General features: G+C 62.9%; 1 protein-coding gene across 2 annotated transcripts in view; it reads right to left on the reverse strand.

The window, feature by feature from the left end:
* DENND3 (DENN domain containing 3) overlaps positions 1 to 12,191 on the reverse strand; it is a 50,372-nt gene that overhangs the window by 16,140 nt on the left and 22,041 nt on the right. For both annotated transcript variants that reach the window (XM_044244868.1, XM_044244867.1), the window contains exons 9-15: positions 11,238 to 11,393; positions 10,198 to 10,294; positions 8,074 to 8,177; positions 7,409 to 7,608; positions 5,634 to 6,155; positions 1,842 to 2,101; positions 939 to 1,109 (exon numbers count right to left, since the gene is read on the reverse strand). In XM_044244868.1, the coding sequence (XP_044100803.1) occupies positions 939 to 1,109; positions 1,842 to 2,101; positions 5,634 to 6,155; positions 7,409 to 7,608; positions 8,074 to 8,177; positions 10,198 to 10,294; positions 11,238 to 11,393 (1,510 nt within the window). The remainder of the gene's footprint in view (positions 1 to 938; positions 1,110 to 1,841; positions 2,102 to 5,633; positions 6,156 to 7,408; positions 7,609 to 8,073; positions 8,178 to 10,197; positions 10,295 to 11,237; positions 11,394 to 12,191) is intronic.

Raw genomic sequence — 12,191 nt, forward strand, 5'->3', positions numbered from 1 at the left:
AGTGAAGCAAACCCTGGTCGCTTATAGCCGGGGTCGGCCCATGTGTTCTGCAGCTACGTGGGCTCCATGGGCCTTGGGATTTCTGTGGCAACCGTTCAGCTCTGTGGCCACGGCTTGAATAGCCAGAGATGGTCTGTGGCCCGCGGGCTCTAGCTGGACTGTACCATTTGTGTGAAATAAAGCAGCGGGCCTAAGAGCAGATGGATGGTCTGAAAGTCACGGAACATTCCAAACCCGGCAAGGCCCTGGGCCCCCTCCCCACTCCAGACAAACGATACCTGCCGTAGCCGTGGTCTGGGCCCCAGTTACCGACTCCCTCATGAGGGCCAGTGCTCCCGTGGGCGTGTCTGTGCTTTCTAATGTTTGCCCCGGGGGGGGGTGGCTGCCTCCCCCACCTTCCCCCGATGATCGGGGTCCATGCCCCGGACCTGCCACCCTTGTGAGTTCCCATCCACGCTCTGCGCACGCGGCTGCGGCTGCTGGCTGGATCTAGGCAGCCGGACCCTCTGCCCCACTAGCGCCCCAACTGGGCCTCCGTCCATGGGCCCTTCGTGGCTGCACCATCCTCACTGTGTGTACTCAAAGCCACCAGTGTGGCCCAAGTCAGTGAAAACACACAGATCCCTGGCCTGTAAGTGCAAGTCCAGCAGATGATGTGCCCCTGCCAGAACTCTCGTCCTGGGGGGCGGGGGGCGAGGGGTGGAGGAGGAGGCCACTGGAGCAGGGAGTGCCCAGAAGACCCAACTCAGACCTCGGCGTCCGGCCCCGTTCCTCCAGTGTCCCCCGATGCCACGGGCCACGCACTGGGCCACGCACACCACGGCATCTCCCGTGCCTCTAGAGGGACCTCATCTGACCCGACGTGCACTCGTAGGGCCACGCCCGAGCCCCTGAGACGAGTCGGGGGTTGGGATGAGCAGGCGTGCGCGCCCCCAGACCTTGTGGTCGTCAGCCAGCTTCTTCCCGGCCCACATCTCCTTCACCATCAGGTGCCACAGGTCACACTCCGTCTTCAGGTTAGCCTCAAACACTTCTTTCTTGGACACCGTTTTGATTTTTAAAGTGGGTATTCTCAGAAGCAGAAAAGCTACGGTGGTACTTCTCACTTCCTGTGGAGGCAGAAAAGAGAAGAAGCGGGTAGAGAGATGTCCCCTGGTGGGAACGCGGGTCGGCAAGGGAAAGTGGCAGAGCGGCGGTCTGGAGATCCCCCTGCCCTGTGCGCACGCGCCCTGTCCGCACCTGCCTGGGCCCCCAGCGGCGGCCACCCGACCGGGAAGGCAGGCCCAGGACCGAGGGGGCAGAGCTGGGGCTGGCCGGGGCGCAGGACAGGGTGCCCCAGGCAGAGCCTGGTCCCGGGCGGGAGGAGAGGGACGGCCCCGGAGAGGGGCCTCCATGTGACCGTGCTGTCAGACACAGTCCCAGCGACTGGACCCCCGCCCGTGTCTGAGAGTTCACGGGCGTTCCTGGCCGACCCAGGCCGTGACCCGTCGGCACAGCCGCACAAAGGCTCTCGTCCGCGGGTTCAGACAGGGTCACTCACTCCTGCCCCCTGAAACGCTCCTCTTCCTTTGGAATTCCAGGCGGCAGTCTGCGCCAGCCAGTGTTGGGGGCTGGAGGACGGGGCTGGGGGGCACCCACAGGCCACCTTCACCGCGGCTGCCGTACCTTCCCGCCTCTCCGTCCCAGCAGCACTCGGAGCTGGATTAACACATCCCGCTCGCCTCGCGAGGACACACGTAAGGCTGAAGGGGAGGCCAGAACCGGGTGTCCTCGGTGGAGAAGACAATCACATCTGCACGCGAAGGGCCCCCTGGCGGCAAGCAGCGCGAGCCGGCTCTCACCTCTATGTTCCTGAAGGTGGAAATCTCCACGTAGCCCGGTCTCCCTTCCGTCAGGAGGAACAGGCGCTTCTGGGTCATGGCGATCTTGCCCACGCCACGGTTTGTCTTGACGGAGCTCGACAGCTTGTACACACACTCGTTCTTGTCCAGGTGCTCCATCACCGACAGAGGCAGACTGACCTCCTGGGCCTCTGCTTCTGCCTCTTTCCAGCAGTTGTAGAAATCTTTGAATGTTTCTGGGTCGATCTGTTTCTCGTGTCCTAGGTTTGGTAAGAAGACGGATTTCTTAGAGCTACATACACGGCCTGGGCCGGGCAGATGTCTGCCCCCCAAGACGTGGCGCACTGTCCACACACGCCAGCAGGGGGCGCCAGCACCCAGGTCTCCCCACCCCAGCTGCCATGCCCAGCGTGGGCATTCGATCCCGGGGAAGGGGACTGCTGTATGGCCTGACCCCGGTAGCCACAGTAACTCTTGGGGCATTTTTCACAGTGTTAAAGCCCTGGGGCACCACTGGACCCAGTGGCAGGCATCCCAGGGCCATGACGGGAGCTAGTCCTCAGAGGAAACAAATGCTAAAGAGACCAGATCCTTGGTGACCCTCTTCCACCACTGGATCAAGCCTTGCCTGAAGCTAGCACTATCTCAGTATTGTTTGGTTACGTGAGCAAACAAGTTATTTGTAACCAAGACGAACCCGATACAGTAACCTTTCTAAACCCAACAGTCATGGGCTCTGGAGTCAAAGAGAGACCCAGGTCTGGAGCCCAGCCGCCTTGGTTATTGGTGGGACTTCAAGCAAGCTGTGTAGGGGAACCGCCTGCTCATCCCTACAGTGGAAATGGGACCACCCCAGTCCCACTTCACTCAACTGCCAAGAAGTCCGGCTCACTCTGACCCCCACGTTTCCCTGTGTCTGCTGCTGCCTTGGCCGGGTTCTGCCTCTGCTCTCATCCCTCGGTCATGCAGTGGGTCCCCTCCCCCCCACCCATCCTGCACAGGAACAAACACCCACACAGCCTCACAGTCTGCTGCCCTGGGCACCCGGAATGCCCTAAGACACAAGAAGGCACTCCCTCTCTCTCGTTCAAACACGTCAGGGCTCCTCTTTACATCAGCCCCAAATTCCTCCAGGACGGGGCCCCTCTGGCCCTTCACACACCCACATTCCAGTCAGACTGAGTATATTCTGAAACGGGCCTACATCACAGGCCTCTGCACACACTGGCCCGGGATGTCTGGACCAGAGAACTCTTACGCATTCTATGCAACACCCTGATAAAACCGCAGGGATGACCATCTCACATGCTCCCTTCCCTGCCACGGTGGCTGTCCCGGCTGGGCAGCCGCCAAGCTACACACACGGCTCACTTCCACACCGCTGCACACGACACAGGGTCCCTTCGACCCTCCCATACCCGCAGGAGGCCGGTACTGTTGGCGGCCTGTTCACAAAGCAGGAAGCCGAGCACGGGGAGGAAGAGGCTGCTGGCAGGGGGTGGGTGTGGGGCCGTGCCCCGGCTGTGCACGTGGGTGGCCGTGCCGTCCTGCCGTGTCCTCCCTGCCAACCCGCTGGATCTGAAACGGCCAAAAGACACGGAAAAGGTCCAGGGCAGCCACGTCCCCACTTCAGCTCCAGAACGCGGTGTTGGGACAGTCCCCCAGGGACTTGGCTATCACGGCCACCCGTGAGTATGGCCTAACTGAGCTGTCCCTGCGGCTGTCAGCAGGCCTTGGCCACCACCCCTGCCGCGGCAGCAGCGAAACTGGACAGTGCAAGCTGCGGACAGCACGCGTATCTGTGAGCACCACGTGTCCACCGTGCACTTGGAGGGGCCGCCACGCACCCCCACGGCTCTTGCATGCGCCCCTGTAGACAGGTCACATCCATTTGTCTCCAGTTCTGCCCAGAAACGCTGGCTGTTCCCTTGCGTGCCCGTCACCCACACACCCCCATCTCGCAGCACGGGCGGCAGTCCGGGCCCCAAGCTTGCACACACGTCCACCTTCCTGCCCTGCGGCCTGTCGGGGGCAGCTACCGGTCCTGCAGTGTCAACACCAGACTCTGAAATGTCTGTTAACAGGTACGACGACAAGACAGTGACGGGAATCTTCTGAACAAAATCTCAGATGTGTTCTCAGACCGCAGCAACTCGCTCTGAGACAGCTGAGCTCATCTCTGAGCTCCCAGACTCTTCCGACCCGCAGCCGTCAGGATGAAACGCCCGTCGGGTGTTGCCTGTGCTACAGCGGCTCACACACCCCAGGGTCGGGACCATTAACTAATTTTGTGATGTGAACGGAACCAAAGTGACAACCAGGCCGTCGATGGCCCATCCATGTGGGCCACGTCCGCTGGTTCCCCCCACCACCCCTCCCCGGCATCCCCTGGGTTGCTGCTAGCATAAGTCTGGAAGCTGGACACTGTTCACATGTCTGGCCATTAAACTATGTTTCCCAGGCAGCTACAGGCTGTGGAACACACTTCTGGCCACAGGAGTGGGGACAGACCCTGTGCTTCCCACTGGGAGAACAGTGCTCCCTGGAGCCATCGGCGTACCATGCCATGAAGCCACAAGGCCACACCAGGAGAGCCTGGTGCCATCTCGGATCAGCCACGCACAGCCTGGACGTCTCGCTCCCGAAGAACAGTGACACCAGTGGCCGTACACCACCGTATCTCAGGCCTCGCCCCTGAACAGGCTGGTCCTGTGTCCTCGTAGAGGCCACCCAAAGGGAAGGGGCAGGGTCTCCCCTGAGGGCTGCTGAGTCATGGGGGCCCACGCTCCCCCTTCCCGACAGCCCCACACACCGCTGCCCAGGCCTCTCTGTGAGCACCTGTCCCCCTCAGACCCAGCTGGCCGAGCCTGCCCACGGGGGCCCCGGATGAGACGGGAGATGCTGCCGGGCTGCAGGGGACACAAGGCTCTCCCACGCGGCGTGAGGAAAAGACGAACATCCTAGTGTAGAAACGGACAGAAGACACCAGAGCAGCCCCCAGCGTGCGAGCGGACGCGCATCAGACCAGCCGGACATCCAGGACGGCAACGTGGGTGTGTCACAGGCCGTGCTGCCCCGAGGGCAAGCAGGCAGCTCCCCACCCCGACTGGGCTTCTCAGCACCAGCCCCGGGAGACCCGGCACAACCGGGCACAACACACGGAAGCGGGCACGGTGAAGCTCACTAGGGCAGTGTCTGGAAAGTAAGAGGCCCGGGTGCCACCGACGGCCGCGCAGACAGGTGCGACGTGCCCCGTTCCCGCTGTGCCGCATCGGCAGGTCCAGTGAATAAACCGGACAGTGAGTTGTGACAGCAGAAGGCTGAGGAACGGAGCGACCGCGGACGGCGCGGCCGGGTGCACACATGTCGTCTGAAACCACACGCACCCACGTACCGCGTTCAGTGAGCACGTAAAGACCTGGTCGGAGGAGCAGACTCAAGGGGACGCTGGTCCCTTTGTGGGGGTGGGGGTGGGCAGAAAGGTCCCAAACGAGCCAGGCAGCGGCAGTAAATATGGCAGTGTGCCCGTCTGCGCCATCGGGTCATGTGAAACGTTCCCGCCGCCCCGGCAGGGGGGCAGTGGGGATGGCACAGGGGGTGGGGCCTGGGATAGCAGCGAGCCTGCCACAGCTTCGGAATCTGCACGCTCCCCTAGACCCCAGGGCGGCCCCTCGCCCCCCGCAGGTCCTGCGATTGCCTTTCAGGTGGAGCCCCCCACGGGCTCACAGCGGGGTTGGCGGACTCGGCCCCATGAGCTTCCACCCCACCGTCTGGGCCCCGCCGGCCGCTTACCCACGGTGAGCGCCTCAAACAGTCGGTGAATGATGTCGGTGTCCTTCACGATGCCCGACTCCTGGACCCTCCTCACGAAATCGTCCAGCTGCATGTGCTTCTTGGGCAGCTCGAAGTTCTTCACACGGTCGTCGGGCTTCGTGGCCTCGCCGGCCTTGTCCACCACCTCGCTGATGAGCCGTCGCAGCTCAGGCACCTGCTCGGCCTGGGCGCGCTGGGGGCCCGACAGGGACCGCACTGTCCTCCGCACGAGATCGGCGGGAAAGATCCGGATGTCTGTCTTGTAGAGACTCTGGAAGTCCAGCAGGGCGTCCAGCAGCTGCCCGTGCATCAGGTGCACCGCCCCGCGGAGGTAGAAGTACCGGGCCAGGAGCACGGAGCTGTCGGGGGCCAGGAGGCTCATGGCCTTGGTGAGCTGGGCGACGCAGTCGGCGTAGTAGGCCTGCACGCACTGGCTCACCAGCGGGAAGTGGATCTCCGGGATCTTGAACGTGTACGTCGGCTTCGGACTCACATTCAGAGCTAGAGCCGAGAAGAGACACGTGCACCATCAGCAGACGCGAGAATAGACCCAGGTCCCCGTCCCCTTGTCTGCGTCAACATTCTGGGCCCTGCGTGCCATGTCAAGCGAGAACCTCTGTGCCTCTTCCAGAAAGCTCCACGTGCCCCCGAGCTGAGTGCCCCCCACCGCTTCTACGGCACCCTGAGAGTCGGAAGGATCTTATTTGCTAGGACGCTAGCACTGAACGGAAACACCTGGTAGTGAGTCTTCGCGGGAGGGTCACGCTGACGACACAAGCGCGATACGCCTCTGGGCAGCTCCAAGCCCCAGAAACTGCTGGTTTCGTTGAGCTGGGCGGCCACTCTGTGAGAAGGCCATTGCCATCAACCCCATCGTACAGACGTGCAAACTGAGGCTTCACGTGTCCCAGGTGCCCAGAGCCAACCTCATCCCCGTGTGTCTCCCACTAATTCCTTCCACAAATGTCACTGAAGGGCCTGTCCGGTGGCACCAGGGGACCAGCACCAGCCAGTCGTGTGGGTAGGCCCTTCAACCCAGGGAGACAGAGTCTCAGCTGTGAAACCCAGAGGAGAGGAAGGCCCCTGGGGTGGGGGGAGCTGCAGGTGAAGGTTCAGAGGCTGGAGAGGGCAGAGCACCTTCCCACAGTGGAGCGAGCACAGCCGGGGGGTGAAAAACATCCCTGGGTTTGACAAAAGAGGAATTACAGGCCCAGAGAGGGGACGCCAGCTGCCTAGACCCACACAGCGAGGAGAGAAACAGCGAAAGGAGATGCAGCAGTACCTCCGGGACGCCTACTCTGTCATGGAGGGCTTTTCTCTTGGACACACGGCCCCCACTGCGGCCGGCCCGGTGCTCTGCTCCCTCGGCCCGCCGCTCTGCTGTGTGCGGTCACCAGGGGGCAGCACCGGGTACCGGTGGCCTCAGCCTGAGGCAGCAGCCACGGGACGTCCCCCCCGCCCCCAGCTCACGGTGTTTTATACGGACACACAGACACGCATGTACGTGAGGGACACCGAAACCGTGCACAGCCGCTAGCTACGGCGCGTGACTGGTGGGTGGAAAATACGGGTAAGAAAGCATATCCCGTAACGAATAAGTTTGCAAAATAAACACTCGAGAAATATTTCAAACACTCAAACCGCGAAAACAAAAACAAAACCCGCCTTCCCCTGCGCGGAGACAGAGCCCGGCGCGTTCAGCGACTCGCTAGTGGCGGGAGCCACGTGCGGACGGGGCCGGGGCCGGTTATCACCTATGCTGCCGCTTCCGCAGCCCGCGGTGTCCACTTTGCGAAGCGACGCGTTCCGGGCGGGCAGCTCGGGGACGGCGATGTCCTGCAGGTTGGGCATGCTCACTACCATTCGCCTGTGGGCGATGTGCAGGGGCGAGAACTTCCGTGAGGTCATCTTCTCGATGGTGGGTCTTCTTGGGCTCACCAGCATCCCGTTTAATCTGGGGTCAGAAAAAAGCAACACCTTGTCGACACGAGTACGGCCGCACAACACGCCTCAGCACCCACGCCTCTTCTCCACGCGACACCCGCGGCCCGCTCCTCCGCACGCGAGCAGGACACAGAGCGGGAGCGCAGCGCCTGTCTCCCCGCCGTGCGGCCAGCGGCTGGAGGACAGACAGACTGTCCCCTGGAAGGGACACAGATAAACGAAGTCTGTCAGGAACAGTGTGGGAAGAGCTGGAACAGCATGGGGGGGCGGCAGCGACGCAGCGGGAGAGGGAAGGCCGACGGCAGGGCGTGCACACTGTGCTCGGTGTCCCCCCCAGACAGAAGCTCTTGGGGACGAGCCCCACGTGTTATAGGTTTCTGCATGTGAGATTTTCTGGTCGACGTGTCATTCATCCCCAGATGAACCCATGCTGCCCGAGTGTCTGGTCCCGAGTCGTGCGCGCGGCCGGCAGCACCTGTCCTCTTCGGACTGCGTGTGGAGATCCATCTGGGCGAAGGCGTCCATCCTTCTGCTGAGCCGGGCTTTAAGGAAAGAGTGAAACATGTAGGTATCCAACACCTGAAACAGACCACGGAAGGCCACTTACCGCTGTGATCTTGGCCTTCGCCGAGCCGTCCGAGCGGCTTCCGGGCCCCTTCCCCGCCAGCCGCGGCCTGTCCCCGACCCCCGGCTCCTCAGACACAAGGTCCCAAGCAGGCAGCTGTCCCCACTGATCACACCCTGCAGTGCTGGCCTCCAGGTCCTCCCCAGGCCACTGCCACGGGCCGCCATTCCGTGTCTGAGGTCACCAAGCTTTCAGAAGTTCAACCACTTCCCCCCATGACAGCAAGAGCCAAAGTGCCAGTGCCTTGTGGCCTCTGACTCCAGATCTCTGGGGACCAGAGCCTCCTCCTCACAGCAAGTGCCTGCGGCTCCCATGACCTGGCCCTGGACTCTCACTGGACAAGGCGACCCTCCAGCATCCAGGGCTTGTCCCCACCTTGTCCCCACACTGCTCCCTGCAGTGGGCCAGCAGCCTGCAGGGAACAAGGCTCAAGCCCACAGGCCACCGCTCCGCTGGGTTACAGGAGAGCTTCAGGGGCACAGGGCCCATGAGGAAAGTGTTGGAAACCCACGTGCAAAACACCCGCACAAGAATGACGGCAGGAGTGGGCGGGACGGGATGGGAGGCAACAGCCATGTCTCACGGGGACCGCTGGAGAACGCCCCAGAGCCAACAGAGGAGGGAGCTCGGCCCAGGCGCCGGTCACAGCTGTGACCCGACTGTGAGCAGGGCTTCCGCCTTTGCTCTGGGCCTGCGAGCATCCCTGCGGCTTCTCTCTGTGCTTGTCTGTGGCGCCTTTCGTGGCAGGGTCCCCTGTGGGCAGCATCTCATGGGCCCACAGGCTGGGCTCTACGCCCTGGGCAGGAGGCATGGAGGGAGCGGACGGCCGGGGCGCCCATGAGCGGGGGAAGCGTGTCTGTCCAGCAAACGTCAGAGAGCAGACATGAGGACACGGGCAGTGCCCAGAGAGAGGCAGAGGCTGCCGGCCAGCCCACACGAATGACCCTTGTGTGGACCTCAGTCGTGAGAGGAGCCGCGCACGGGAGCTCAGACACCCCTCGGGTCATCAGCTGGATGGGGCGCCATGGAAGGCAGCAGCCCAGACCCGCCTGGAGCTCAGGGCTGAGGCAGCTCTGCAGAGAAAGTTCTGGAAGACTGCGCGGGGGCCCCCTAACCTGGGCTGGGCGCAGAGGGCTCTGCCCCGGAGGGGGAAGCACGCGGAATTAGGCAGAGAGGAGCGGGCAGGGAAGAGCAGGGGGAGGCCTGGGAGCTCTCGGTGGCCGCGGCAGCAGCTCCTACAGGAGGAGGGAGACCAGCCCCCCGGGAAGGCTGCTCTCGCCCACCTGGAAAATGTGGGAACAGCCCTAAGATCAGCACCAGCCACACCAGCTGCCAGCTCAAAGCCCAGACACGACTCCCCATAACAGACATGAACAGACATGTTCCATGGGCTTGTGAGCAGGGGACCGACCCAGCGCCCCCCGCCGCGTCCGACAGGAGGGCCCCACGGCCGCACGCCTGCGACAGGAACCATCCGGGCTGAGGGATGGCTCCCGGGCACACGTGTCTGTCAACATGTCTCAGCCGCTACACATGGCGTGGGTGCATTTTGTCACGGGGAACGACACGTTGCAGAGCAGATCAAGAAACTGAGATGGAGCGGGCGGCTGGGGGGCTCAGTGGGCTAAGCCTCTGCCTTCAGCTCGGGTCATGATCCCAGGGTCCTGGGATCGAGCCCCCATCGGGCTCTCTGCTCAGCAGGGAGCCTGCTTCCCCCTCTCCATCTGCCTGCCTCTCTGCCTCCTTGTGATCTCTGCCAAATAAATAAATAAAATCTTTACCAAAAAAAGGAAAAAACTGAGATGGGGCCAGAGGGTCCAAAGGAACCAACCAAGCTGGAACGAACTTTCTGGAAACACTAATACTGCATGAAACACTAACACGCTGAGAGAGCGTCCCCGCCTGGTGCCATGATCACAGACCCGGGCGTGGGACAGGACCCGCGAGTGCGCACCAGCCCCGCCCGCTCCTCACCTGCCGGTAGAACCGCTGGTCGCCCGGAGCCCTGGTTTTGAGAAACTCCTCGCTGTTGAACACCCTGTGCTCGTAATTCAGGTGGTTCTTCACGTCCCTGACAACGAGAGAGACGGTCTAAGTGTGGAAGCATCCTTCAATACGGGAGACAGCCATGGTGATTTGGCAGCACAGAAAGGACCAAAAGGACACAGTTTGCAAGCCCGGTCCCGCGTGCCGGCAGGGCTGGGTTGGGGCGCGCCCTTTCCTCCAGCTGCTTTGGGACAAGCCTGGCTTCCCCTCCCCAGGGACCCTCACAGCCCTCTTCCCCTTCCAGCCCCTCCTTCCTCCTGCAGATGACAAAGAGGACACGAGGGGGCGACCCCGGACAGGCCGACCCTGGGTGTGAACACCTATGATCTGCCGCGGCTAAGTACAGTCTCCACGGGGGTCAGCGAGCCCACGGGCCACATTCCCTGTGTTGGACCCTCAACGCTTTCCTTCTGTTGACAAGGGAACGCTTGTCTGAGGGACACGGAGTTGACCCTCTGTATTCAGTCTCTGCTTTTTTACAATTCGTCAAGCTTATAAGGTGTTAAGAAAACAAAACAAAACAACCTTGTTTGCAAAAGATTTCATTCCAAAAGAACAAAATTAAAAGAACATATCCGTGTCTGTACTGACTATGCCGTTCGAGCAAGGGACACAACCTGCTACGACACACGGGCCTGTTGTCTCCTGATCACTTCTTTGTCCTACGGGGAGTCCCGCTGGCTAAGAACGCAGCCCCCGAAAGACAAAGGCTCCATCCGGGCCCTGCAGGACAGCGGCACCCGCAGGAGTGGAGACAGAGGGAGGCCTCCTGACGGGGACAGATCCTGAGTGCTGCCGCCCGCTGGGGGGCTGGGGGGGCCAGCTTCGTTCCCGCAGTGACCCGATGTCCCCACCCCAGGCTGGCCCCGGGCCACAGCCGGCATGAGCCCCCACCGGCGGCCCGGGGTCAGAGGGGCGAGGACCTCAGCCGCGTCCACCCGGGGCTGCCCGCCGCAGCTCTCCGGTACCTGAAGACGTCCACCAGCAGCTGCAGCGCCGCGTGCTGCACCTGGCAGTTGAGGCTCCGCTGCCAGGCCCGCCGGCGCGCGCGCCCCTCGTTCAGGTCCGTGCTGGCGCCCAGGTGCGCGAGGTCCAGCTCGTGGTGCAGCCGCAGGCTCTGGACCCTGGGAAGGACGGCGGGACGCTGAGCACCGCAGGCCGGGACCACGCTCGCGGGCGGAGAGCGCTCCCAGGGGCACTGACACTCTGGGTGCTGGGAAGGCGCGTCGGGAACTTCCGTGCCGGGACGGCAAACACACGCCCGGAGCGTCTGGTTCCTGCTCCACACGAACAGCTCACCCGTGCCGAGGCCGCCGGCAAAAAAGTTTTTTTTCCCAGCGCAGGCTGCCTCCCGGCCAGGGCTGCCCACCACCGTGCCCCGACTGGCAGGACCAGACAGACCCAAGGGCCTTGGTGTCACCGCTCGCGGCCACCCGCTCTCCAGACGCCGGCATCCGGCCACCCCGGGGTCCCCCGCCTCCCCAGCACGATCAAGGCCGCAGCTCTGGAGACCATCCAGCAAGCATGCGGGTTACTGCAGGAGACACACACCCAATGCACTTGTGTCCGCCCCGTGTTTCCTGAGCGCCCCCAAACGCCAGGTGCCATCTGGGCGTGGGCTGCGTGGGGACCACAGGCCAAGCTGCAGGGTGGGGCTTACGTTCAAGAGGGAAGAAAAAGAAAAACAGAGGAGCACACCCCAAATAGGAGATCATGGGGCAGGGGGAGGGTCGGAGGCCAGGACAGCCGGAAAAGAGCCCGCTGGTGGCTGGAGGGGGCCTCTCGAGGATCCTAGTCCTGCAAGGTGAGACGCCAGACAGACGGGAATGCCCCAAGCAGGTAGGGGGCGGCCAGCCAGCAGCTGGAGGCCCCGCAGGAGCAGGAGTTGTGGGAGGGGTGGGCGGGGAGGCAGGCTGAGACCA

This window comes from Neovison vison, chromosome 4 (assembly GCF_020171115.1).
Source record: "Neovison vison isolate M4711 chromosome 4, ASM_NN_V1, whole genome shotgun sequence".
NCBI classification, from domain to species: Eukaryota; Metazoa; Chordata; class Mammalia; order Carnivora; family Mustelidae; genus Neogale; species Neogale vison.